We start from the raw sequence: 23504 nt of genomic DNA on the forward strand, positions 1-23504 counted from the left end.
ATCATTTTATTTGTACATATTTTCTAGAGAAAAACAAATAAGTAGTTTTGATTTACCTAAGTTTTGCTTACAGTATTTTATTTAACAAGATATATTTGCTCTAAACCTGCAGAGAGAGAACCAAATTAGAAAACAACGCTGTGTAATATGTCGCCAAATGTGACAGGAAGAGCGCCGCGCACGTCTGATCAGCGACTGACGAATGTACCATTATAAGTAACAACAAAAACTCCTAACACCCTATACGTTTCCAGCTTTTTAGTAATATATTTAAAATAATACGTCGACGTACTTTAGCTAATTAACAAAAAATTACACTTGGGTAGCTGCGAATATGAGTGAGATTTAGACAGCGCTCACCTATATTGCTACAGTAATGGTACGTTCCTGTTTTGAGTCGACGTTACAGACAGCAGCTCACGCTCATGTCAGTGCATGTGTTAACACCTGAACAAAAATGGCTAGGTTTCTGAACAGCAATATCAGGAAGTTCTTAACAACACAGATCAGGATGTCGTCCGATCAGGTAGATATTTATATGATATTTCGCCCAGTGACTTTCCGTAGCCTGCCAAAGACAAAGATGATTTGACTAATTCTAGTGCTATGTACTGTAACACGCAGTGTCACTCGCAATCTGTTCTCAAGTACTACGTTAGCTTTGACTTTGTCTTAATGTTATCATATGTTAGTTTTACGTTTTAAATACTAAGTTATCAAAATTTGTCAACACCGAACCGTTTTAACGCAATAAATAGATTTGAGGGTGCCCTTGTGTTGTGACCCTTTGTTTACATTCAGGAAAGTTCTGCAATCTTTGTCCTTCATCAGCAAGACTTGCTTTTACAGGATATATATATATATATATATATATATATATATATATATATATATATATATATATATATATATATATATATATATATATCCATATATACACGGTGCTTGTCAGCCTATCAGTCACTAATTACTAGTTGAGTAATAAATTGTTTTGTTTTGTCTTGTGCAACCTTCTCTCTCTCTTTCTCTCTCTGATAAAGTTAGGTGAACTGGGTAAAGGTGCTGGGAAAGGAGGTGGTGGTGGAGGTGCCGTGAGGCAGGCTGGAGGTGCATTTGGCAAGAAACAGGCCGCTGAGGAGGAGATGTACTTCAAGTGAGTGGTTTTGCTTGAGCTGATAATTATGTAATTGCTTATACTTGATATCTACTGGCCATTAGCTGAGTATTATTGAAAAAATAACTGAATGTAAAGCAACCTAAACCGTTACTTCATGACCTATTCTGTCATTGTATTTCCTTCACAGGAGAAAAGAGCAAGAACAGCTGTCTGCTCTGAGAAGACACCACCAGGAAGAGATTGACCATCACAAGAAGGAAATCGAGAGATTACAGCATGAGATCACCCGCCACGAGAGCAAAATCAAGAAACTCAAACATGATGACTGAGGCATTAAGACAGAAAATACAACACATGAATTGTGAAACTGCTGAATATTTGTAATTGCTTATTTACTAAACAGTGAACTCTGTGATTATACTATTATAAAAGCATGTTATAATACAGATATGGTTATATAACTGAAACAACACATTGTGTATTAACCCAGTGCATTTTCCCTCTTTTGACAATAAACAAGAAATTGTCTCGAATGTAAAAGTGTGTCTTGGTATCAATACGTTTGGTGAAAGCTAACTATTAGCTAAACTAACTAAAGCTAACTATTGGTTTGAGAGCTAAATGTATCTTAACTGTTACTTTCAGTCATATAAATAGGTTATGTCATCTGACCAGACAATTAAAGGTTCTGACACCAATGAATGACCCAATATTGTATAAATATGAGATATATTAAAATATGCCGTAATGCTGGGTTTCAGGATCAGATTGAGAAACACTGCTTTAGAAAATGTTCGAGACAACACTTCTTTATTATTATATTTTTAATATTTTAAAGGCGTTGTAGCTCATTGGAGCCCAGCTGATGGCAGTAGACATAAATAACAGGCATTACAAACGTCCTCTGAAGAACAGCTAATCCTAACGTCATTTCCGATGACGCGAAAGCTCCGCCCTCGCCCCTGTCTTTTACGCCAGGCGGCCCCGCGTGTCTTTCTTTTCCCACATCATGGCGGACCGATTCAATAAGGTGCGTTCGAGTGGCACAATTTACATTCTCATATCTCGCGTTTCCTCGCCGTGGGAATGTAGTATTTGGTGGTTTATAAGTAGTTAACGTCAACTACCGCCTTTTGCGTAGTTTGGATAATGTCCAAAACGTAAAACTATGTTTTTGGGAAAGAAACGTGTGTGTGTGTGTGATCACGCATGATGTGAGGCTGGACGTCGCAGGCCTGTTAGTGATCGTAACACTCGTGGTGCTGTAAAACCCGGAGTAGCGTTGATGTCCACGCTCAGGTACTTTACAAATCAACTGCTTCTGCTTTAGGATGAAATTATAGCGTGTTCAGCGTTTATAGGCCTTTCTCAACCAGCGGCGCAAATGGGCTTACGTTCTGCACCGGTGTCCGGTCCATAGCACGCATTGCTCTGTTGTGCGATATATCCGAAATAAGTTTTTTTTGTATGGCGTTATAATATGCTAATATTAACTACTTTTAGGTTAACGTCAGATTAGCTTTTTGTCGGTGACGAGCTCGCAACCACAGTTCAGTATTCGAGTTTAACGACCATGAGAATACTTTACGTGCACTACCATCTGAGACAAAAAGCTTAATTAATATTTTGATATTATGAACTCTAAGTAGCATAAGTATCTAATTAACTTGGGTTTTATTTATTACCAGGTTCTGATCATTGATGGCCGAGGCCATCTCCTCGGTCGTCTTTCCGCTATTGTGGCCAAGCAAGTGCTGTTGGGTGAGTTTACATATTTAAGGTAGATAAAGTCTGGTATCAAATATTTATAACCATTCTTTTTACTAATGAATCTGCATTGTTTGCAGGCCACAAAATTGTGGTGGTGAGGTGTGAGGGTATCAACATCTCTGGAAACTTTTACCGCAACAAATGTAAGTTTGACCATCAGCAAGTGTGTTGTCTTGGGGTGTGTTCACTTGTTGTTTTGGTCCTGACTGAAAAAGTTATGCGTTTTAGCTCTGTTCATGTAATATTATCACTTTATTCTGATTAGTCCCCCCCTCTGCCCCAAAGGTCTTTCCTAATAGGGTCCCAAACTGTCTTTTTTTTTTTTGCTTAACATGTTTGTACATGTGTTGAGCTTTATAAAGATGTTATAAAATTTAAAGATATTTAAAACTGCATCAAGATTTTCTGCAACATGGAAGCTTGATTCATAGTATCAGGTGTTGAAGCATTCTGCCTTAAAGTCCCATTTAATCACACCATTTATTTTAGTTTGCTGTGTATCTTTCAGTCTAAAGTTTAATTGGAAGTGGACTGATTTATATCTGTATTTTTGTGAGCATCAGTCTTCAGATGGCCACATGCTCATAACTATTCAAATTTAATTGGACCAAAACTGCTGAATGTGAACATGCCCTAAAGCAATTTGACACATGTGATACTAAATTACAAGTTTTCAAACAATGATGAACTCCTTTATCCCGAATCTGAGCCAAGTTTGATGATACCAATCTACGGATCTGACTACTGAGTTTGAGTCTTAGATTATTTGTAGTCAGTAAAGTCATTTTGATTAGTTGAAACTAAACTGGATGTTGTGTTTGTGCAGTGAAGTATTTGGCTTTCCTCCGCAAGAGAATGAACACCAACCCTTCCCGTGGACCATATCACTTCAGAGCCCCCAGCAGAATCTTCTGGAGGACTGTAAGAGGTGAGATTTATCTTTCTGTTGTAGAAGCAAGCATTGGCTACATTTCAAACAGTGATGAACTCCTTTATCCCGAATCTGAGTCCAGTTTGCTGATACCCATCTACGGATCTGACTACTGAGTTTGAATGTCAATGCTTGTCTGTTCGGTTACATCTCTACAATGGATGAGTGTCTGATGTGTTTTTTTTTTCTTAATCAGGTATGCTTCCACACAAAACCAAGAGGGGTCAGGCTGCTCTGGACAGGCTGAAGGTGTTTGATGGCATCCCTCCACCTTATGACAAGGTAGATTTATTCGGTCTTGCACAATTTCACAGATTAATTCTGTCAATGATGCCACTTTTCTGCCTTGTTTGAGTGTCGACTGAGAATACACAAAATTAACTGAGACATCTTTACTTCTGGAGTCAGCAATTGGTCTTTCTCGTGGTTTCTAATCTCTGATTGTGTTCCACAGAGAAAGCGCATGGTTGTCCCAGCTGCTCTCAAGATTGTGCGTCTGAAACCCACACGCAAAGTGAGTGCTCAACCCTCCCCTTAATGTTTCAATTTAAGTGTACAATATGTTCTAACGTTTGCTTTTTGTCAGTGATGTTTTTCCACAGTAAGTATGAGTTTAACGACCATGAGTCCACTTCATGCACTACCAGCTGAGACAAAAAGCCACAGATTTAACCCATTTTAGTTTAAAGTCCAGAAAGCTTGAACCAATGTAGACTCATTTAATACTTGTTTTAGTGCTGCTTGTTCCCCGTTATAAATTGTATTTTTCCTGTCTTTCACTAGTTTGCCCTGCTTGGACGATTGGCCCATGAAGTTGGCTGGAAGTACCAGGCCATCACCGCCACACTGGAGGAGAAGAGAAAGGAAAAGGCCAAGCTGCGCTATTCCAAGAAGAAAGTTGAGATGAAGCTGACTAAGCAGGCTGAAAAGAACGTTGAGAGCAAGATCGCAGTATATACTGACGTTCTTAAGAAATATGGTGTTCTTGTTTGAGCTGTCCCTGCAGCTTGTCAAAATAAATGTTTATAAAAACTATGGTCTTGAGTGGATGGATTGTGTTTTTGAGTTTAGAATTTAAGTTCATATCCAATGAGAGGGCTCTGGTCGCAGACTTGGTGCAGTGCAATCTGAGCTGCATCCAATTATTATTTTTTTTTTGTAATAATGCACTCACCTAACCCTACCTATTACAGTGAGGTCACTCACTCCATTAAGTGCATTGTCTGACATTGCATTGCTGAGTGATGCAGTCTCAACTTGCGTCATAAAGGCTGCATCCACATACTATTGTATCCAATGGCATAATTGGTTTGAACAATGGTTGTGTTAGTGACTCTGTTCTAACATTTAAGGATGTTTTTTGTAATAATTAAACCAATTGTTCACCAAAAAAGGATGTTTTTGTTATCTAAGCAGCATTTTCTAAAACTGGTTGACCAATGGTTTATTGGAGAACTTTTGCATTTAATTTACCATGTTTATAAAATTGATGCTTTTTAAATTGCATCCTCTGTCAGACAAGAATTTGTTCTTCAGTTCAGCTAAATAGCTCAAGTAAATCTGGCCCTGTTCATTTTGATGGTTGACTAACATCTAAATTTTAGAACAGATTTGCTGAATATATTGCTTACGAGTTTTGTTTTTGTTAAGGCCTAGTAAAGTAAAGCTGTACGTTTTTTTTTTTAGAACTATACGCACTCGAAGCTAAATCTAAAATCTAGGCCCGAAGTCGCCTTCGTCGGACTTTTATTTTGACACCAGATCAAATCGTGAATTCACGTGACTTTCAGTATCAAACATGGCTTTCATGACACAAGATCAGTTCACTGCTTTGCAACTGCTGTTAAAGGTAGTGTAATATCACATACTGTTTAGTATATCGCTGAATTACTTGGCTTGATTGAGCTCGTGTATTCTGCCATCTTTTACTTTGATTCAGGCTCCGTCTAAAGATGCTGTTCGGCAGATCTGCACAGAGAGTTTCCCAGCCGGAGCCTTCAAGAGTCAGTCTGTAGTGGAGAAAACTGCCAATGCTCTCTCTGTCTCTCACAATGAAGCGGTCCAGGTGGGTTCAAGCGTTTTCATGCGTTAATTTTTCCGTCTATTGTGTTTCATGATGCTTACTAATGTAATTGGAAGAACACAGAAAATGCTCGTTTGGTCAATACAGTTGTAATAAAAGTTAACACCAGTCATGATAAGTTGGTGTTTCATTTTTGTGAGAAAACTAAAAGATAATACGATAATAGTGTACATTTATTTTTAGTTAACGTACGCTGTTATTTCATAATAAACTTGTGAATGTGTATTGAAATTGTATTTGTTATTTATTTATGGTCACTAGTGTGATCACTATCATGTTAACAATTTTTTTTTCATTCATAAATTGTCATTATTACAAATGTTCTGATACCATTTTAATTCAACTATAATACATTTGTAAAATACATTAGTAACTCTTCATCCTTCGAAAGATTTTTTATTTTATTTTATTTTTTTTACAAATGTCTCCAGTTAAATTGAAAACATTATGAAAGGCTTAATGTAGTTTTAAAAACAATGTAGATATTTTTGGTCTTGAAATATTACTTTCCAAATCTTTTGAGCCATACTCTGATACCATGTAATGTCTTAATGTTCCTCATGTTAAATGGGTTCAATTTTAAGAGTGCAAAAAATTGAAATTGTGTTTTTTGTTTTTTTGTGTATTCCTCAACAGCTGCTGACTGTATTTCACACACTTTCACATCACATTGTGTATCATAACTTAACATCTCCGGAGCAGATCCTGTCAATTTTCCCAGAATCGTTCCACTCAAACCTAAAGAACCTGATCACCAAAATTCTCTTGGAGAACAGGTAGATGCCTCTTCAGTCTATCTTTCAGATTATTAAATGAGTTAATGAGTTACTCTGTGTGTAAAACTTTTCCTGTTGTGATTTTTTTTTTCTTAGTGTGAAATGGAGAAATGAAGCTTTGGCAAATCAAAGTGAGATGAATGCAGTTTTTATTGTGTTACAATTATCGTCTTCATGTTTGTGATTCATTATGAAACCTTTCTGAAGATAAGATGTGTTTTAATAGTTTCGCTGCCAAAGCTGGTGGATATGGAGTGGCGAGTGGACATGAAAACTGCATCAGACTCCCTGAGTCGTATGGCTGTGCCAACCTGTCTGTTACAAATGAAAGTAAGCTGTGGATATTTTCAGTGCTGATTCTATATTTACATTAATATGTCAAATTAAATACTATTGTTTGTCATAAGAATTTGATTTTGGTTTGAAATGTAATTTTGACTAGTCAGATTTCTGTTTAATACATCTTCCAAAAGCAACCATATATAATATAGAAGTAAAAAGTTAGCTTAAAGTTAGAAATTCTATGTAATATTTATGTTAATATGTAAATACTTATTTAATAAATTATATAATAAATAAATATATTCCTTGAATAATGCACTGTCAATACTCTTGCACCATGTTAATTTTGCAATAACTGCATTAAACTGGTCTCTACCCTCCATCCTTAATCTCACTTAAGTTGGTAGGTGTATTTGTCCTCTAAGGGAAATAATTCTGCAGCATTATAAAAAAGCCATTACACATAACAACAAGCAAAAACAGCATTTTCACATTCAACATTATAAACATTATATATATATATATATATATATATATATATATATATATATATATATACATACAAAATATACAAAATAATTGAGAAATAAATAGGGTAAAGCAAAATAAACAGTCCAACTAATTTAAAACTTCTTAAAGTTTTTTTTTATTTTTATTTTTTTTATAAATTTTATTACCTTTTTATCAATTTTATTGCCTTTGGGACATAAGAAAACTTTGTCCTGTTTTTTGATAAGTGCTGTTTTTTGTCTTGTTTTTTGATAAGCCTGTAACTTTACTCAGATGGAAGTGAAATGAAGAACTGATTGGGGCAGCCATAATACTCAAATTACTGTAATTTAGTATTTTTTCTCTCAGGATTTGTAATTCACTTAGTAGTTTTGAAAATGTCTACTCTTGCTTTCTCTTGAGTAAATTTTTAGTGTCGCATCAATTCTTTTACTGTTCTTTTATTCCTTCAACTGGCAGCAACTACTTTATTTTTTGGCTGAGTGGAAAAATCAGCCCTGTGATACCGGTCCAGTTAAATTTCACATCATTAAACAGTAAATCACATCATACTGAAAAATTCAATCAGAATTCAAATCAAGACACGAGTGCTTTTATAAATGCAGCAAACCATTTGGAAGCATTAAAAGTGTCCAATAAGATGTCCAATCTTTACATGCAGTTACCCACAGGCTTTTTAGACTGCATGTGACTGAGGAGAATAGGAAGGATGATGACTGAAATCTTCAGATAGTCTTAAACAATCACTAAATGCACTACAGAAGGTTGCGTTTACACACACATGCACAAATTACATCAGCATTTCACAGCATAATACTCATTACTCTTGAGTACTTTCAAAAGGGCTACTTTTTGCTTATATTTTGAGTAATATTTACAACAGATACTTTTATTGTACTTGCACTATATTTTTGACTAAGCAATAGTTTTTTTACTTGAGCATGATTTTTCAGTACTGTTTCCACTCTTTCTTTGTAAATGTCTTCCATGCTTGGTAATTAAATCCCCACCAGTTTACTAGAGTTGGTGACTGTTCTCCTTAAACTTTTTTAAAAATGTACCGGCAAATAATGCAAAAGTTAATATACTTTCAATAAAAGCAGAAAAAATATAACACACTTTACATTGCTGACCTGAAAGGACCTTTTTAACCTTACACTATATCTCAAAGTTGTATATACATATCTTTATACATTTATATTTTTACGCTCTTGTTATTTGCACTTCTGGTTCGATGCCAACTGCATTTCATTGACTCTTTACTGTACTTTGCACAATAACAATAAAGTTTAATCTAATCTAATAGAATATATTTAGAGTTCCTAATTTTTTGTAAATAGAAAAGAAAGTGTTATTGTGAGGAGAGAGCATTTTTGGGACATTCTACCAGAAATGTATATTTTCACTTGTAAAAAATTGTGACGGCCTGACCTTTAAGCTTGTCGTCCTCAAAAAACAAAAAAACAAAACAAGCTTAAAATCATACGATACATCGATAGAATGCATCTTTGATTACTGTTAGCTCCTCCTCAAATAAATGACGTCCTTCCGAGCCAGCCTTTAAGATGTATTGCATGCATTTTATGTTAACTTTAATGCTAATGAGACAGAACTGACTGAAACATAGGGACAACTGTAAAACAGTATTTATTTGTAGAAGTTTTTTTTTAATTTCCTCTTTTTTTAAATCACTTGATGTAAATAAAAACAATTCAAACTTGCTATTTCGGAAGTTTTTTTTTTCTAAAGAGTTTTTAGCATATTTTTTTTATTAAAAGAAAAAAACCTGAGAACCAAATTAACGATAAATTCCTTTACATAATAACTCACAGGAATCAACCATCTGTCCATTTTTTAAAAATTTAGGATGAAATACTTTTTATTTACTGTATGTTTTTATTGCAGGCACAGATAATGTACGTTTCGGGTTGAATGTACCTCTTATAAGACTAGAAAACTGACTAGAGTGTTTTAAAATAGCTTGTGCATTTGTGTTTGTAGCTCCAGGATACTCCGTGCATTAGTGGTGGTCCCAGTGAGTCTACAGTAACAATGGAGCTGAGCAAAGAAACGCTGGACACTATGATAGATGGTTTGGGTCGCATCAGGGATCAGCTCTCTGCAGTGGCAAGGAAGTAGAGCAGATGAGAGATGCTGCACCTTCGCCTGTCTGTGGACATTCAGATGGAGAATGGAAGAATCCCCCAAATGTAAAAAGAAAAGACATTAAATATAAACTTGGCAGATTCATTTCGTGAAAAAGTGTGCTCTTGTTTTCTGTTTTTTATTTCATGTTTATAACCTATTTGACAGTTGTTTCTTATTAACGTTTCCATTCCAGAAAATCAGTTTTATTGTGATAAATTTTCACAGCAACAAACTCAACAAATGTCTAATAAATTAAATTTTTTCACTATTAAGTGGGTTTACATAACTTTTCAGCTCACCACTGGCAATAAACGACGTTTCTAAGTTTAAACATTGTTTAAAGTGTTGCTCTAGTAGTTAATGGCATTTCCAGTGTTTATTTTATGCATGGCCATGAAAGACGCTGTAAACGTCAAAATCTTTCACAAGGCTGTAAAATATTTCAAAACAAAAGTCTTAGACGCTCTGAGAAATATCGCAAAACTCAAATTTACTCCAAAATAATGATTTATTTAACGTTAGTTGTAGACGCTAAAATATAAACATAAATAGAAACGAACGAAAAATGTTTGAATTAGATTTTTCCCAACAAAAACGATAGAATAGAAACTTGAATAGACTGTAAAGAGCATGTCAAATTATTATTATTATGAAGTTACAAGAAAATAATTTGTGTAGAAAAAAATAGCAAATGCTAAATTGCAGTAAAACATTAAGGTACTTCGTTCAGGGCTTCTGTAATAGCTAAACTCTCCGTAAGGGGTTTAATTTTGACAGGCGCATCAACCCGGAAGAGAACTGTGTTTACAGCTGCTGGCTGAATTTAAGATCATTCATTGTAAAATATTAATTGTAAAGCAGCTGTGGAGAAAATGAGACGGTTGTACTGTACGGCAGGCGCGGGGATGGAGGAGCTGCTGGCCCAGGAGGTGCGACAGAAACTCTGCGCTTCTCAAGTCAGTTTATCTCATTGTATTTCATTAATCTTTTTAAATCTCATATTGACTCATATTGTGCACAATAAACTATATACATTTCTTTTATGAAACTGGCATTCACTAAACGTATTCATACGTCAGACAGCAGAGCAAATGTTGTTCATTTAAAACAATAAATTATGATTTATTATTAAATAACCTGTATCTGCTTTCTGTAAGTATATGTTACGTCCACACTTAACATTTCCACGATGCTGGTAAAGTTTTGCTGTGTTTGTGTCAGGTGGAGCAGATTCCAGGCAGAGTTTTTTTCAGCACCAATGCTGAACCTCAAACCCTGACTCAACTCAAGTCTGCAGAGAGGCTGTTTCTCCTCTTGCACAAAGCTGAACCCATTGCACTTCCCAACAACCCAGGTAAGTGTGAATGACAGTTCAATGATCAGATTGGTTGAGAACATACGGTATTATAAAAACCAAATGGGCATATTCCATGCCCAAATATTTGCTGTCAAACACATTTAATTGACCCTAACATGTACCTGTAAAGGGTTAGTTCATACAAAAAATTAAATTCAGTTATTAATTACTCAACCTTTTGCTGTTTCAATCCCCTGAGAAATTGTTTCTTCTTCAGAATACAAATTAAGATATTTTAGATGAAATCTGAGAACTCTCATCCTCCATAGTCTACAATGGTTCCAAGAAGCTTGAAAAAGGAAGCAAAAACATTTTCAAAACATTTATACTACATTGCGTTTAACTCTTTACTGATTGTATCTTTATAGGAAAGGCAGCTGCTGTTATAAAGGAGAGAGTTGTGGGAGATCCAGACATTTGGAAACAGACTCTTTTATCCTGGACCGCCTTTCAGGAAGAACTGGAGTGCAGACGGGATCAAGGACACAAGAGAAAGAGAGAGGAAGATGAGGAGGAGAGTGTGACTGAAGCTGATGGATCCACACACACCGTCTCCTCCAACACACACTTGTTAGAGAAACAAAAGGAAGTGGGAAAAGAGTCTCATCTGCAGACACTTTCTTTCAGAGTGAGCTGTCGCTGTAGTGGAGTCATTGCCCGCTCTGATAACCCTCAGGTACATTATACCTTGTTTTATATACCAGTTTTTATTTGTGTATATATGTACACAACAACTCAAATAAAACAGTTTTAAAATCTGTATACTGTTTTCACATATCTTATCTGTTTGGACATTTGGAATATAAACATGCCTTTACTATGTTAATACTGCATTTACCCATTGTAATTAATTAAAGAATCAGAAAATCCTTTAAAATATGAAATTATACATGTGGTATGAATAAATAAATAAAACAACAATCTTAATAATTTGAATGATTGGAATTGGCATGGGGTGATAATCATTTTCAAGGTATACTGTGGTTGGGAAAAGTCAAGGCGTTGAAACTGCCAACATTTTCTCCTATACCGTTCCTAAGGTGTGTGAAAGATTTTTTTAATTATGTTTTCCTTGTTTGTTTTTTAGGACAATAGTATCTCCAGAAGAAAAGATTTCCAAAGATACCATTTTAATTAAATAAAAATTAAATAAAAACAGCAGAAGTCAATGATTTATTTGAATTATTTAGCCTGACATGTTTACTGCTCCAAAATATCTTAAATGTTTCCCAAAATAGAATATATTGTGTTTAAAGGGGGAGAAAGTTGTTTTTTTACCCAGACGTTTAAAAATAATATATTTTAGAGCAGTAATCACAATACCATGAAACCGTGATATTTTATTCATTATCATACCGTCAGAATCTTATACCGACCCATGTCTAGATTGGAATTAAAATGATGAAGTTTATTTAAATTCTATAATAATTCTAAATACACAAATCCTGCATATTTATTCCTAGGAAATATCAAGATTTAAGCAAAATGATCCTAAAAACAGAACTTTCTATATATTTTAGATTTTAAATAGTTATATCTCATAAAAGAATCTTGTAGAATTAATAATAGGTTAAAGTATTTGCTAATTTTTGTCCCTAACTAAAAACCTTGCATTTTTAATAGAAATTATACAGTATATCTCTTCCAGGTCAATATGTACCCCAAGTGTTTAATGTAGTAACAACAGACTCTTTAAGTATTCTTATTATTTTTGTAGCAAACTTTACTTAGAAGACTATAGAATAGTTGTCAGAGCGAGTTGTAATGCAGATATTAATATTTGTAATTCACACGTGTAATTAAAACAAAAATTAAACTGAAGAACTTTCATTAAACTTTTTACTGCCCCAGCAAGAAAAAAAATTGTATTGCATTTCTTATCTCCTAATGTCGCTAGGTAACACATTCAATGAATTTTTTAACACATCCTGTCATTTCTAAAATATCATCCTCTACAAATGGTTGATATGTCGGTTTATGGTAAAAAGTACCAGAATCAATACATGAAAATATGAAGTGTAAGACCAATTTAACTAAAAACATAATCAAAATAAAACATTTTTGAACATTAAATCGTCTTTATGTTTTGAAGTATGTCATAAAATATTTCAGATTCTCATTTAACATATCTTCTTGATGTTTTTTTACAATAAAACCAAAATCAAGTTTAGTAGTGCAACAGGATTGGGTTTGTTTGATTTTTATTTTGTAAACCAAAAATGGTGTGTTTAAACCATTATTTAAAACAGTCATTCTATAAATCACTTTAATTTAAAACAGTCAAAATATGCTCAACCATTTGGTAGAGCAGCAATTAAAGCTCAAATGTGGACCTGGCTGTAAAATTTCTTATGAACGTGATTGGTTGTGGTTGTATGTGTGTGTAGAGACTGAGTCGTATCATTGGGATGGCCATTAAAGAACAGCTTGGGTGGAAAGTAGACCTGAGAGAGCCTGTTCTTGAGGTAAATTCACTTGCATCATAAATCAAATAGAAAGTTCAAAATGTTCATTCATGTTTACAAATGCTATATATTCACTAATGTGTTTTTGTTATGTTTTCTTTTTGCATAACCAGGTCAATGTGTATTTAAGTGATGACCATTGCATTGTAGGCATTCCTCTTTTGAAGTAAGTAACTCTCCAGAGATAAGACTTTAGAGGCTGTCAAATTTATTTCTAAGTTTGCATGTATTTTTCAGGCATCCTCTGGCCAGTCGTTCTTATATGAAACACAACGGGTTGCGTTCTACCATAGCCTGGGCCATGACCTCTCTCTGCCCTGACGAGGTGAGGAGTAGAGTAACCTTTAAAAAGGCAATTACACACACTGATGCACAATACAAGCATTATATTAGCAGCAGAAGAACAATATCTCCAGTTCTTGGAATAAAAAATGTGGGGAAATATATGTTGACAGCTAAAAAGAAAAAAAAGCAATAGTTGACATTACAATTGAAGCATATTAAGAATATATACAGTGCCTTTATAGAGTCATCACACCCCTTTAAATTTAAATAATTACTTTGTCATTTTATTTGGCATACAGCCTGAAATCAAATCACATTTAAAACAACTTTCACAGCCTTTAAAATGATTTTGTAGCCTTCTCCTAACCTTTGCCTATCTACAGCTTTATCTCTTAGGTCTTTTAAAAGCAGGGAGTTTTCATGGGTTAGATGACTTTCTGTAGGCAATGTATATTACCATTTAAGTATTTTGGGTTGATAAGATTTGTAAACATTTTTTGAAAGTCACCTCTTATGCTCATTCAATTGTATTTGACGTAAAGTCAAGTGTAGAAGTGTAGGAGCTTATTACTATTTAAAATAACTATTTTCTCATTAAACATGTTTTAATATGCAGCTTATTCCTGTCACAGTAAAGCTGATCAATTTAATGAAAAGAAAGTTTAAAAGATCAGAGGTTATTTGAAATCAAAATCTTTTGAAAACATTTAAATGTCTTTGTAAGTGATCATTAATGTCACTGTAACTTTAATTAGTCAAGGCTGAGTAAGAGTTTTATTATCTAGTATTAAAAATTAATCTTTCAAAAATTTTTCCAACTATCTCTACTTTATCTGTTACTTTGAATTTAATGCATGCTTCCTAAATAAACATAGCAGTATCTAGAGTAAAAAATTAACCTCTTCATTTTTAAAACAAGAAGTGCTTTTCTAAATCCGAGTTATCCTGAATTTTTAATACCTATATTATATTTACATATATTTATATAATATATAAATATAATATTTATATATATTTATATAATACACATATTAGAATGTACTATTAAGATGGATAGACATTCATTTGTATTATACAGTTATGAAAGTATACTTTAACAATCAACACATTTTTTTTTCTTCATAGACTCTTTGCTGTTTTCTGTTCCTCTCCACAGCTCAACAATTGTGTGATTTTAGACCCAATGTGTGGAGTTGGTGCTGTGTTGCTGGAAGCAGCTCAGGAATATTCTGTAAATTCACACACAAGCACACTTTTAGCACCACATGCTGCTCTTTTCACACACACACACTAACTGTGCACGTTGTGTGTGGGTTTAGAATGCTGTATTTCTAGGCATGGATACAGACGGGTCTCAGTTACAGAAAGCTGCAGAGAATGTGAAAGCATCTGGAATGGAAGGAAGAGTGCAGTTACTTCAGTCTTCTGCCTTGGGTTTGTACAAACTGCCTCCACTCTCATTGTGTGTAAACGTTAAAAGGCACCTATTATGCTCTTTTTACAAGATATTATATAAGTTTCAGATGTCCATAGAATGTGTTTGTGTTTGTGTCAAAATCCCTCACTGATCATTAATGTTTCTACTGAGCGGTATGGTATGGTCCAGTTCAGTAGGATTAGGATTGGGTCATCCTAAATAAGCTTTTGTTTCCACTGCCAACAGTACCCTTACTTTGTAGACAAGGTGTGTGCCAGATAGTTGCAATCCTTGTCATTTTTCCTTAAAGAATAAAGATATATAGGCCATGACTTTTGTTCCGTTATTTCAGTATTATTTTTGGCTCTATTATTGTTTCTTAACCACGTTCCTGGAGGACCAACACTGCATGTTTTGATGTCTTTTTTATCTCTCACACCCATTATAGGTCTTTCACTCTCTGCTAATGAGCTGCTAATCTGATTCAGGTGTGTTTGGTTAAGGAGACATGAAACATGTGCAGAGCTGGTGGTTCCTGAGGAACGTGGTTGAGAAACACTGTATTATTTGAAATGCAGAAAGAAAGTGACGCCCCTTGACCTTCCCACATGTTTAAACATGACATGCGAACAGCTCCATAAACAACAATAAAGGACATGCAGTAGATCCTGTTCTTGCTTCTTGGCATGTGCTTTGTCACCATAGATATTTACATTAGATGTCGCCTACGCTATTGTTGTCAATTGGAAGGAATGCGTCAATAGAGCCTTTAAAATGAATGTGGGACCAAGGTGTAGTGGAGGACAGGCCACCTGGAGCCATAGATTTGTAAATATTCATACATATATCTATGATTGGGAGTTTTCCCGGTGGTCAGTATGCAAATATAATTTTACATCACTTTTCTACATCGATGGATAAGTGACCGCATGGGCATTGCCAACATAGAGCATGTGTTTGTGTGCATAGAAATGTATTATCCTCCCTCCATGACAAATTTGATCTAATCCCTGTCCTGAAACACACCCCCTCTCATGCTTTCACTTCTCATTCTAACAGAGCGAGTGATTCGTTTGTGAATGAATCCCCATTATGAACGACTTGTGTAAACCATTGATATCCCTGCGTCTTAATGTGCATATCCACATTTTGATCTAAATCAGGGGTGTCAAACTTAATTCCTGGAAGGCCGAAGCCCTGCACAGTTTAGTTCCAACCCTGCTCCAACACACTTACCTGTAGGTTTCAAACAAGCCTGAAGGACTCAATTAGTTTGGTCAGGTGTGTTTAATTAGGGTTGGAACTAAACTGTGCAGAGCTGCGGCCCTTTTGGAACTGGGTTTGACACCTGTGATCTAAATGGTTTTACATTTGTAATATTCAATAATTTTGGGTGGACAGTATGCACATTGAGACTAAGGCACTGTTATGTTATCAGGCACCCTTATAAGTTACTTCAAAAGCTAGCCGTTACTTCACTTAGCAGACATTAATACAAGTTTCTAGCAATGCAGCATCTTGTTGTCATATTTCATTTGCATTGTTTGCTGATTTTATTCAAGAACACTAGCATAAGCTTAGAATTTAGTGCGAGTTGCTGCTACTTTGCCTTATGGATAGTGCAGTAAGTGAAGGTATTATGATCAATAACGTTGCTTTTTTTTAACACAAAAGTTTGTAACATACAAAAACGTAAAAAACAAAATCCTTACCTATGAAATGTTCTGCCTTTGTGCTTTGTTTTCTTTGTTCGCTTGTTACTACACCCGTTCGTAGTGCATCTTCAGATTGGCTTTAGTCTTGACTAGTGGGGTTGAATGACGTTTGTCTTGGGAGTACTGTACAAATGTGGTGGCGGTATTGACGCATGCTCAGGGTCTGTGTGCGATATCTAGTGTATATATCTATGGTTTGTCACAAGAACATGACAAGCTTTGTTTGAGCATGGTCCATGTTTCGGCTGTGTATTTAAAAATGGCACTTCCCTTGACTTGTTGCTTGTGACGATTCTCTGTAAATGAATTAACATTCAGCAAGGAATCAGTTCCATCCTTTTGGCACTGTACTGTACTGTACTGTTATGCTAGGTACCATTACAAAGGGTCCCAAAAAGTGATATTTTAGGGTTCGCACTGGTACTACTGACAGTGGAAATGAAAATAAATGCGAATCGTACAGACTCATACTAAATCATAACACTTAATTAATATGCTGCAAATGCCATTTCCGTGAGTGTCCCTTTAAATGCAAATGAGCTTCCGCTCCCCGCCCCCATTCCATTAGAGAGTGGTGCCTTTACAGTTTGTGCATTGAATATTCTGGCAACAACAAACCAAAAATCTAGATTCTACATGCATTTTCCTGTGAAGGGGAAAGGTGGAGGAGTAGGGGTGGATGGGGGGATTCTTCAAGGCGAAGAAAACTCTGGTTAAAAATTATTTCATTGAGATTTTTATGTTCCTCAGAGATCCCTCTTGCTGACGGGATGGTTGATGCCGTCCTGTGTGATGTTCCCTTTGGCAGGAAGTTCAGTTGTAGCTCTGACATGACAACTGCTCTGCCACTCTTACTGAGAGAGATGGAGAGGTGGATGACATCAGCATATATTTCTCTGTTATCTACAAATATCTCTGTTTTGTGGCTGTGGTTGTATAGTTAATGTGTTTTTTCCTTCTGCAGGGTACTTCGTGTTGGTGGACATCTTGTTTTGTTACTGAGTTTGCAGCTTTCTGCTCAGCTTAAGAAGATCATTTGCACACCCGAGCAGGAAAAACACTCCAAGTCTTTAGACACAAACAGTGTTCACACTGAGCCTTCAAACGCACACAAAGAAAGCACAGAGACTCATAAAACCTTATTAATCAGCTCTTTACAATCACAGAAGAAACACAGGGTCAGTCTTGGCAGCACAGATGCATTTATACACACTTACACTAAAATGCAAACTCAAACACACTCACACTGAAGAAAGCTCACCCTGATATGAATATGTGGACAATCTGAAAATGGATATTAAAATAAAAAGCAAATAAAATCTATTTAAATGATCTTTATATTGTCTTTTATTAAAGGGACAGTTCACCCAAAAATGGAAATTCGCTCACCATTTACTCACACTAGTGATTGTAAACATTTAAAGATTTCTTTTCTTCTGTTGAGCATAATACAAGATATTCTGAAGAATTCAGCCTTTCAGTATAGCTTCTTTTGTGTTCAACAGAAGAAAGAAACTCAAACAGGTTTGAAACAAATGGAGGGTTAGTAATGATGACTAATAGTGTCTTCAAAACGTGTTCATTGTAGCTTTTGTGGTGTATAGTTGTTACATAATTGGCTCTTTCACAGTGTATTTTTCAAATAGTATGTTTGTATTATTGTTTATTTTTGCAAGTTTACATACAAACTTCTAATTCAAACCTAACATTTCTTAACATGATTATAATGTTTCTAATCATCTCTAATAGTTAGAGATTCCAAACTGTTTTTTAATACTATTTACATGCTATTAGTCTTTAATATTTTAATTATTTCAAATTATTTTAGTATTATTTATTTACTAATGGTTTAATATTTTCGAATTAGCTTTCATTTTTATATTTAGTAATTCTTTTTGTTTTATTTGAAATAATTTTGATATGTCCTTTTGTCACTTTTTTGATTAAGGTTGAAGTTGTATGTCCGTTTTATGAGTAATCATTTCAGTTCTTCAAATTATACTTAATTATTTAACTTAATTGCAGACGTTTTGAAAAAAATAAGTATTAAAGTTGATATGTAATTAGTTTAAGGTAATTATGTCAGCTTAATTATTAGTTAACAACCATGTTCTGCCTAAGTTATGTGTCCCCTGAATAATAACTGCCTATATTTATTATAATTTAGAAGCTGTTTTGTTTTAAACAAGTTTTGTTTAAAACGATTAGTTCGTGTTGTCTTTCTTTATTGAAATGAAGTGATTTTATATGTATTAAAGTGAAATAGATCCATTATCAGCGTTTCTGAAGTTTCCCGGTGTCTTTCTGCTTCATTATGTACACATTTCTCTCCATCCTCGGTACGTGTTGTCAGTCAGTCGTACTGCGCATGCGCAGAGGAGGCCATGTTGTTGTAGTTCGGTGGGACTGGACCGTCATATCCCATCGTTACTGTATGTCTGTGCGATCATCACCCCCCTCCCGTTTTTGACATCGGGAAAACGTAAATAAACCGGAGGGCGCAAACGGTGACTCGCACGATGAATTTAAGCTTGGATCTATCGCGCAGAAACCCACAGGAGGACTTTGAGCTGATCCAGAGGATCGGGAGCGGAACCTATGGGGATGTATACAAGGTAGAGATCAACTGGGTATCAGAACCTAGCAAGCTACCTACCTAGACTGCATATTTGTACACCATATGCGCTTTTTTCAAAAGGAGAGAATGCGCCTGTGGTGCCCGAAAACGCTGTCTTCTTAGGGAGCTCACTAGGGATTAAGACACAGCCACTTAACTGACCAATGAACCAGTGTGTACGAGAGACAACAGATGTGTGTTTACACCGGACCGCAGTGTATTTGTGTTCTTTAGCAATTTTGCGGCTAGGATGTGGTGTAATATCATGAAAGACTCTGAAGATCTTTGTTTGCATAATGCACACGGCCTAGCAAGTCTATTTCATTAGAGAAAGCCAGTGCTAAGCTGTCAGATTCACATCTTCCATCTTTTTATGTGATGTACGTGACATAAACAAAGACAAGAGTTAGACCAATTTACTGCAGAGAGAGTTGCAGTGGCAGATGGTCACTACTGAGGGCTGTTGCAAGGTGTTTGGGATCTAAGGGGGAGGGCAAGTGCAGTCATGTTCATAAGAAACCTTAAATGTGTTCTGACTTCCTCTGGTGACAGGAAGTGGCTGAACTTTAAACTGCGAGTGTGTCTGTGTGAGTGTGCTGCTTGCCCACAACTATGTCCATCCTGTTTGTTCGTAATTGTTCCCTCTTCCTGGGGTTTTACAGTGTGCGTGGGTTTAAGTGTGTGTTGGGTGTATGCCATGTAATACACGCACGTTTACTCAATCAGAGCCTTGTTGCTTGAGTGGGTTTATCAGACATGCTTAAAATTCAGGAGCAGAAAACCTAAACCACCAAGCGAAAGGTTTTTCTGCCAACTCCACAGAGAGCAGACCTGAAACTGGGCCCCAGCATTACCCGGCGGTGTGAACATATGAGCCTTCCACAAATTCACTGGGCAGCATGTACCTGTATAGTAGCACTAATAAAGTGTGGCAGATTATTGTAATATAGCAAATTAGATTGCTTGCTTGCATGCATTACTCCTGCTTCGATTTCTGAATTACCATTTAATAAAGTAGAAACAGCCCTGAGCTTATTTATAACAGGACAGTGAAATGCCTCACTGTGATCAGAGAGGCCCTGTGTGAGTGTGTGCGCATGTGAAAGTTATTTGATGTTCTCCTTGTCCTACTTTTGACAGCCATCACAGCGCTCTGAACATCAATACACATTTTCCAGCTGCCTCGGTTTCGTATGACTTGGAATGCTGAATGGAGTTCCCTGCGAAACTGCGATAAAGTGTTGGAAAATCTCTCTTTCTTTTTGTGTCTCTCTGGTGACATCATCCTCACTTCTGTTTGGCAGACAGATGTCTCTCAGTTCGGTTTTATAGACGAGGCCTTTGTGACTGTGTTTGTGTGTTAAATTGTGGGAGAACATGCAAATACTGTGGGAGCGTGTTCTAGAAAATCCTGAAAAGTATTTTTTAAATTGATATCCAGAGCCCTGGGAAAAACTGACAGCTTCAGTGTTATTATCAGTTCTGAATTTGCCAGTAAGAGATGTGTGTTTTAGGTAAAATGTTCATTTGTATATGATCATTTAGAGCAGGGTGCCCAAACGTGGTCCTGGAGGGCCGGTGTCCTGCAGAGTTTAGTTCCAACCTCAATCAGACACACCTGGGCTAGCTAATCAAGCTCTTACTAAGCCAGTGGTCTAAAACTGTTGCTGCATCCCAATTCGCGTACATATACTATAAAATAAAAGTTTTTTTTTTTTTGTGAAGGAAAAGTATAAGCACTTTTGAGTGCTTAACAGAAGAGTATGTAAGTTACTCATACTACTTGCTCGTTAACAGATCGTTATGTTGCTTAGTTTTGAGCCCTGTCAATCATCCACATTTCTGTCATATTTAATTTCCTAGCTTAATAGAGAAGCAGCAGGATAATGTGCCATTCATGAGTCTTTTATCTAGAGCAGGGGACACCAATCTCGGTCCTGGAGGGCAGGTGTCTCTGCAGGGTTTAGCTCCAACTTGCCTCAACACACCTGCCTGGATGTTTCAAACATACCTAGTAAGACCTTGATTAATTTGTTCAGGTGTGTGATTAAGGTTGGAGCTAAAATCTGCAGGACACCGGACCTCCAGGAACAAGTTTGGTAACCCCTGATGTAGAGAAATCTCCACTTATGCATTTATAAGTTAATGTCCAAACACGTCTTTATATAGGTTCTCTATTATTGTTGCAGATGAAGTACAACACAGAAAATGAGATTTATATATTTTCTAGTTCCAGGCTAGATATTGATTAACTGTCATTCAAACATCTTTCCCGAAGCCTCTCTACGGTTAGTTTTGTGTGTCTGCCATGTTTGTAGTTCTAATCAAACTCACATCCAACACGCAATGTATTGTGGGCAATATCAGCCATTAGAGTATGGACGGTTCTACCCTTCAAATTTTTTACCAGAAATAGTAAACCACCCAGGAACCTTTGGCATACTCTTTTCAATATAAAATGATTTAGGACATACTAATTCTATTTTCAGATACTATTTAGGATGGATAGTTTGCTAATTGGAATGTAGCATCAATTCCTGGATGGCTGCAGCTCTGCATAGTTTATCGCCAACCACCTCCAACTCACACCTAATCGTAGTCCTGAACACCCTGAATAGCTGGATCAGCTGTGTTTGATTAGAGTTGGAGTAAAAGCTGTGGAGAGCTGCGGTCCTCCATGAATCCAGTTTGAGACCCATGTACTAGGCTTTTTGAAATTATCCATTCAGGTGTGTTGAGGCAAGTTGGAGCTAAAATCTGCAGGACACCTGCCCTCCAGGACCGAGTTTAAGCACCCCTGATTTAGATCATTTGTTGGCTGGAAAAAAAAGCATAACTTTCAGCATTATTACTACATTACAAATTATTCTGATGTGCTGATTTGTTAGTTGATGCACATTTCTTAATGTTGTCGGTGTTAAAAACGGCCTAATATTGTGTAGGAATACATTTATTTGCTATAGAAATCATTTTAAATTCTCATTTAAAATCTTGTGAATCTTTCAGTCAAACTTTTAATCAATTTAATGAACTCTTTCTGAAGAAAATATTAATATTTACAAATTATTGACCCCAAAACATTTTTACAATGGTGTAAATCGGAATTTATCAACCACGTTCCTGGAGGACCACCAGCTTGCACTTTTTCACCAAACACACTTGATTTTGATCATCAGATCACTCATTAAGCTGCGGTCACACTGGACTTTTCTCTCGATAGACTTCCGTTTATACGCACACAAATGCGTCAGACAGGAAACTTAAGTTTGTGTCAAGTTTCGCAGTTTTCGCAGTTGCAAAGTTCAAGCTTGGTGAACTCTGACCTGTGAAATTGCATCACTTGACTGCGTCAAAACATGACCTCTCTGTACAGATATTTAAAATATGGGCCAATCGCTCACTTTTTTAAATGTCTAATCATCCCGCCCCCTTTCGCAGCGCCGTACAACAGAATTTTGCATGCTCAAACTCGAGTGTGACCGCAGCTTAAGAGACCTGTAATAATGATTATGACAGACAAAGGAGACATACAAAACATGCAGTGTTGGTGCTCCTCCAGGAATGTGGTTGAGAAACACTGGTGTAAAAAAAACTGTATAATTTAAAGCTTATTTTTTTAAAAACAAATTAGTTTGTAAAATTACCATTCAACCAATAGCCAATATTCTAAAAAAGGTTTACCAATAATCAAAAGAATGGGCTTATACCAGGGGTGTCCAGACTCGGTCCTGGAGTGCCGGTGTCCTGCAAACCCCAATCAGACACACCTGGGATAGCTAATCAAGCTCTTAGGCCTTCTAGAAACATCCTTGCAGGTGTGTTGAAGCAAGTTGGAGCTAAAATCTGCAGGATGCTGGTCCTCCAGGACCGAGTTTGGACACCCCTGGCTAATACCCTTTTATTTACCGGGAAACCAATCACATCAAATTACAAACTCTTTTGTTGTCATTAAATATAGAGCTCATCATGTAGTTTTAAAACGTTTAGAAATTTCTTTTTATCTGTTAAACACAAAAGAAGCTATTTTGAAG

General features: G+C 35.9%; 5 protein-coding genes and 4 non-coding genes across 13 annotated transcripts in view; all 9 read left to right on the forward strand.

Moving 5' to 3' along the window:
* Positions 1-391: 391 nt before the first annotated feature.
* On the forward strand, positions 392-1657 carry atp5if1b (ATP synthase inhibitory factor subunit 1b). Its single transcript, NM_001044859.1, has 3 exons — positions 392-526; positions 1041-1153; positions 1305-1657. Exons 1-3 carry the CDS (start codon positions 458-460, stop codon positions 1444-1446), a joined length of 324 nt encoding a protein of 107 aa, NP_001038324.1. The 5' UTR covers positions 392-457; the 3' UTR covers positions 1447-1657.
* Positions 1658-2023: 366 nt separating this feature from the next.
* rpl13a (ribosomal protein L13a) lies at positions 2024-4853 on the forward strand. Its single transcript, NM_212784.1, is given in 7 exon segments — positions 2024-2147; positions 2806-2878; positions 2965-3030; positions 3714-3815; positions 4015-4100; positions 4273-4332; positions 4602-4853. Coding segments are annotated over 7 exon segments (618 nt in total). The 5' UTR covers positions 2024-2126; the 3' UTR covers positions 4812-4853.
* LOC137488196 (small nucleolar RNA Z195/SNORD33/SNORD32 family) lies at positions 2640-2727 on the forward strand. The gene has a single exon (XR_011007136.1). It is a non-coding gene; the product is annotated as a small nucleolar RNA Z195/SNORD33/SNORD32 family (small nucleolar RNA).
* LOC137488198 (small nucleolar RNA SNORD50) lies at positions 3563-3638 on the forward strand. The gene has a single exon (XR_011007138.1). It is a non-coding gene; the product is annotated as a small nucleolar RNA SNORD50 (small nucleolar RNA).
* Positions 3862-3937, forward strand: LOC137488199 (small nucleolar RNA SNORD50). The gene has a single exon (XR_011007140.1). It is a non-coding gene; the product is annotated as a small nucleolar RNA SNORD50 (small nucleolar RNA).
* LOC137488197 (small nucleolar RNA Z195/SNORD33/SNORD32 family) lies at positions 4397-4475 on the forward strand. The gene has a single exon (XR_011007137.1). It is a non-coding gene; the product is annotated as a small nucleolar RNA Z195/SNORD33/SNORD32 family (small nucleolar RNA).
* Positions 4854-5612: 759 nt separating the features above from the next.
* On the forward strand, positions 5613-9883 carry commd9 (COMM domain containing 9). Its single transcript, NM_001089398.1, is given in 6 exon segments — positions 5613-5667; positions 5758-5883; positions 6538-6677; positions 6774-6808; positions 6904-7007; positions 9471-9883. Coding segments are annotated over 6 exon segments (594 nt in total). The 5' UTR covers positions 5613-5616; the 3' UTR covers positions 9609-9883.
* A 518-nt stretch (positions 9884-10401) lies between these two features.
* On the forward strand, positions 10402-18190 carry thumpd2 (THUMP domain containing 2). 2 transcript variants are annotated; one of them, XR_012393400.1, is made up of 10 exons: positions 10402-10573; positions 10839-10971; positions 11343-11650; positions 13362-13439; positions 13553-13605; positions 13677-13764; positions 14850-14955; positions 15044-15158; positions 17607-17727; positions 17821-18190. XR_012393400.1 is itself a non-coding variant. In XM_686171.9 (10 exons), the coding sequence occupies exons 1-10, from the start codon at positions 10490-10492 to the stop codon at positions 18104-18106; spliced, it is 1341 nt and encodes a 446-aa protein (XP_691263.5). In that variant the 5' UTR covers positions 10402-10489; the 3' UTR covers positions 18107-18190. The 2 variants fall into 2 exon arrangements, 1 of the variants encoding a protein (XP_691263.5); XM_686171.9 differs by having other exon boundaries at positions 14881-14955.
* Positions 18191-19240: 1050 nt separating this feature from the next.
* map4k3b (mitogen-activated protein kinase kinase kinase kinase 3b) overlaps positions 19241-23504 on the forward strand; it is a 34908-nt gene continuing 30644 nt past the window's right edge. For all 4 annotated transcript variants that reach the window (XM_009293063.5, XM_009293065.5, XM_009293064.5 and 1 more), the window contains exon 1: positions 19241-19471. In XM_009293063.5, the coding sequence (XP_009291338.2) occupies positions 19376-19471 (96 nt within the window). In that variant the 5' untranslated portion in view covers positions 19241-19375. The remainder of the gene's footprint in view (positions 19472-23504) is intronic.

This window comes from Danio rerio, chromosome 17 (genome assembly GCF_049306965.1).
Source record: "Danio rerio strain Tuebingen ecotype United States chromosome 17, GRCz12tu, whole genome shotgun sequence".
Classification (NCBI taxonomy): Eukaryota; Metazoa; Chordata; class Actinopteri; order Cypriniformes; family Danionidae; genus Danio; species Danio rerio.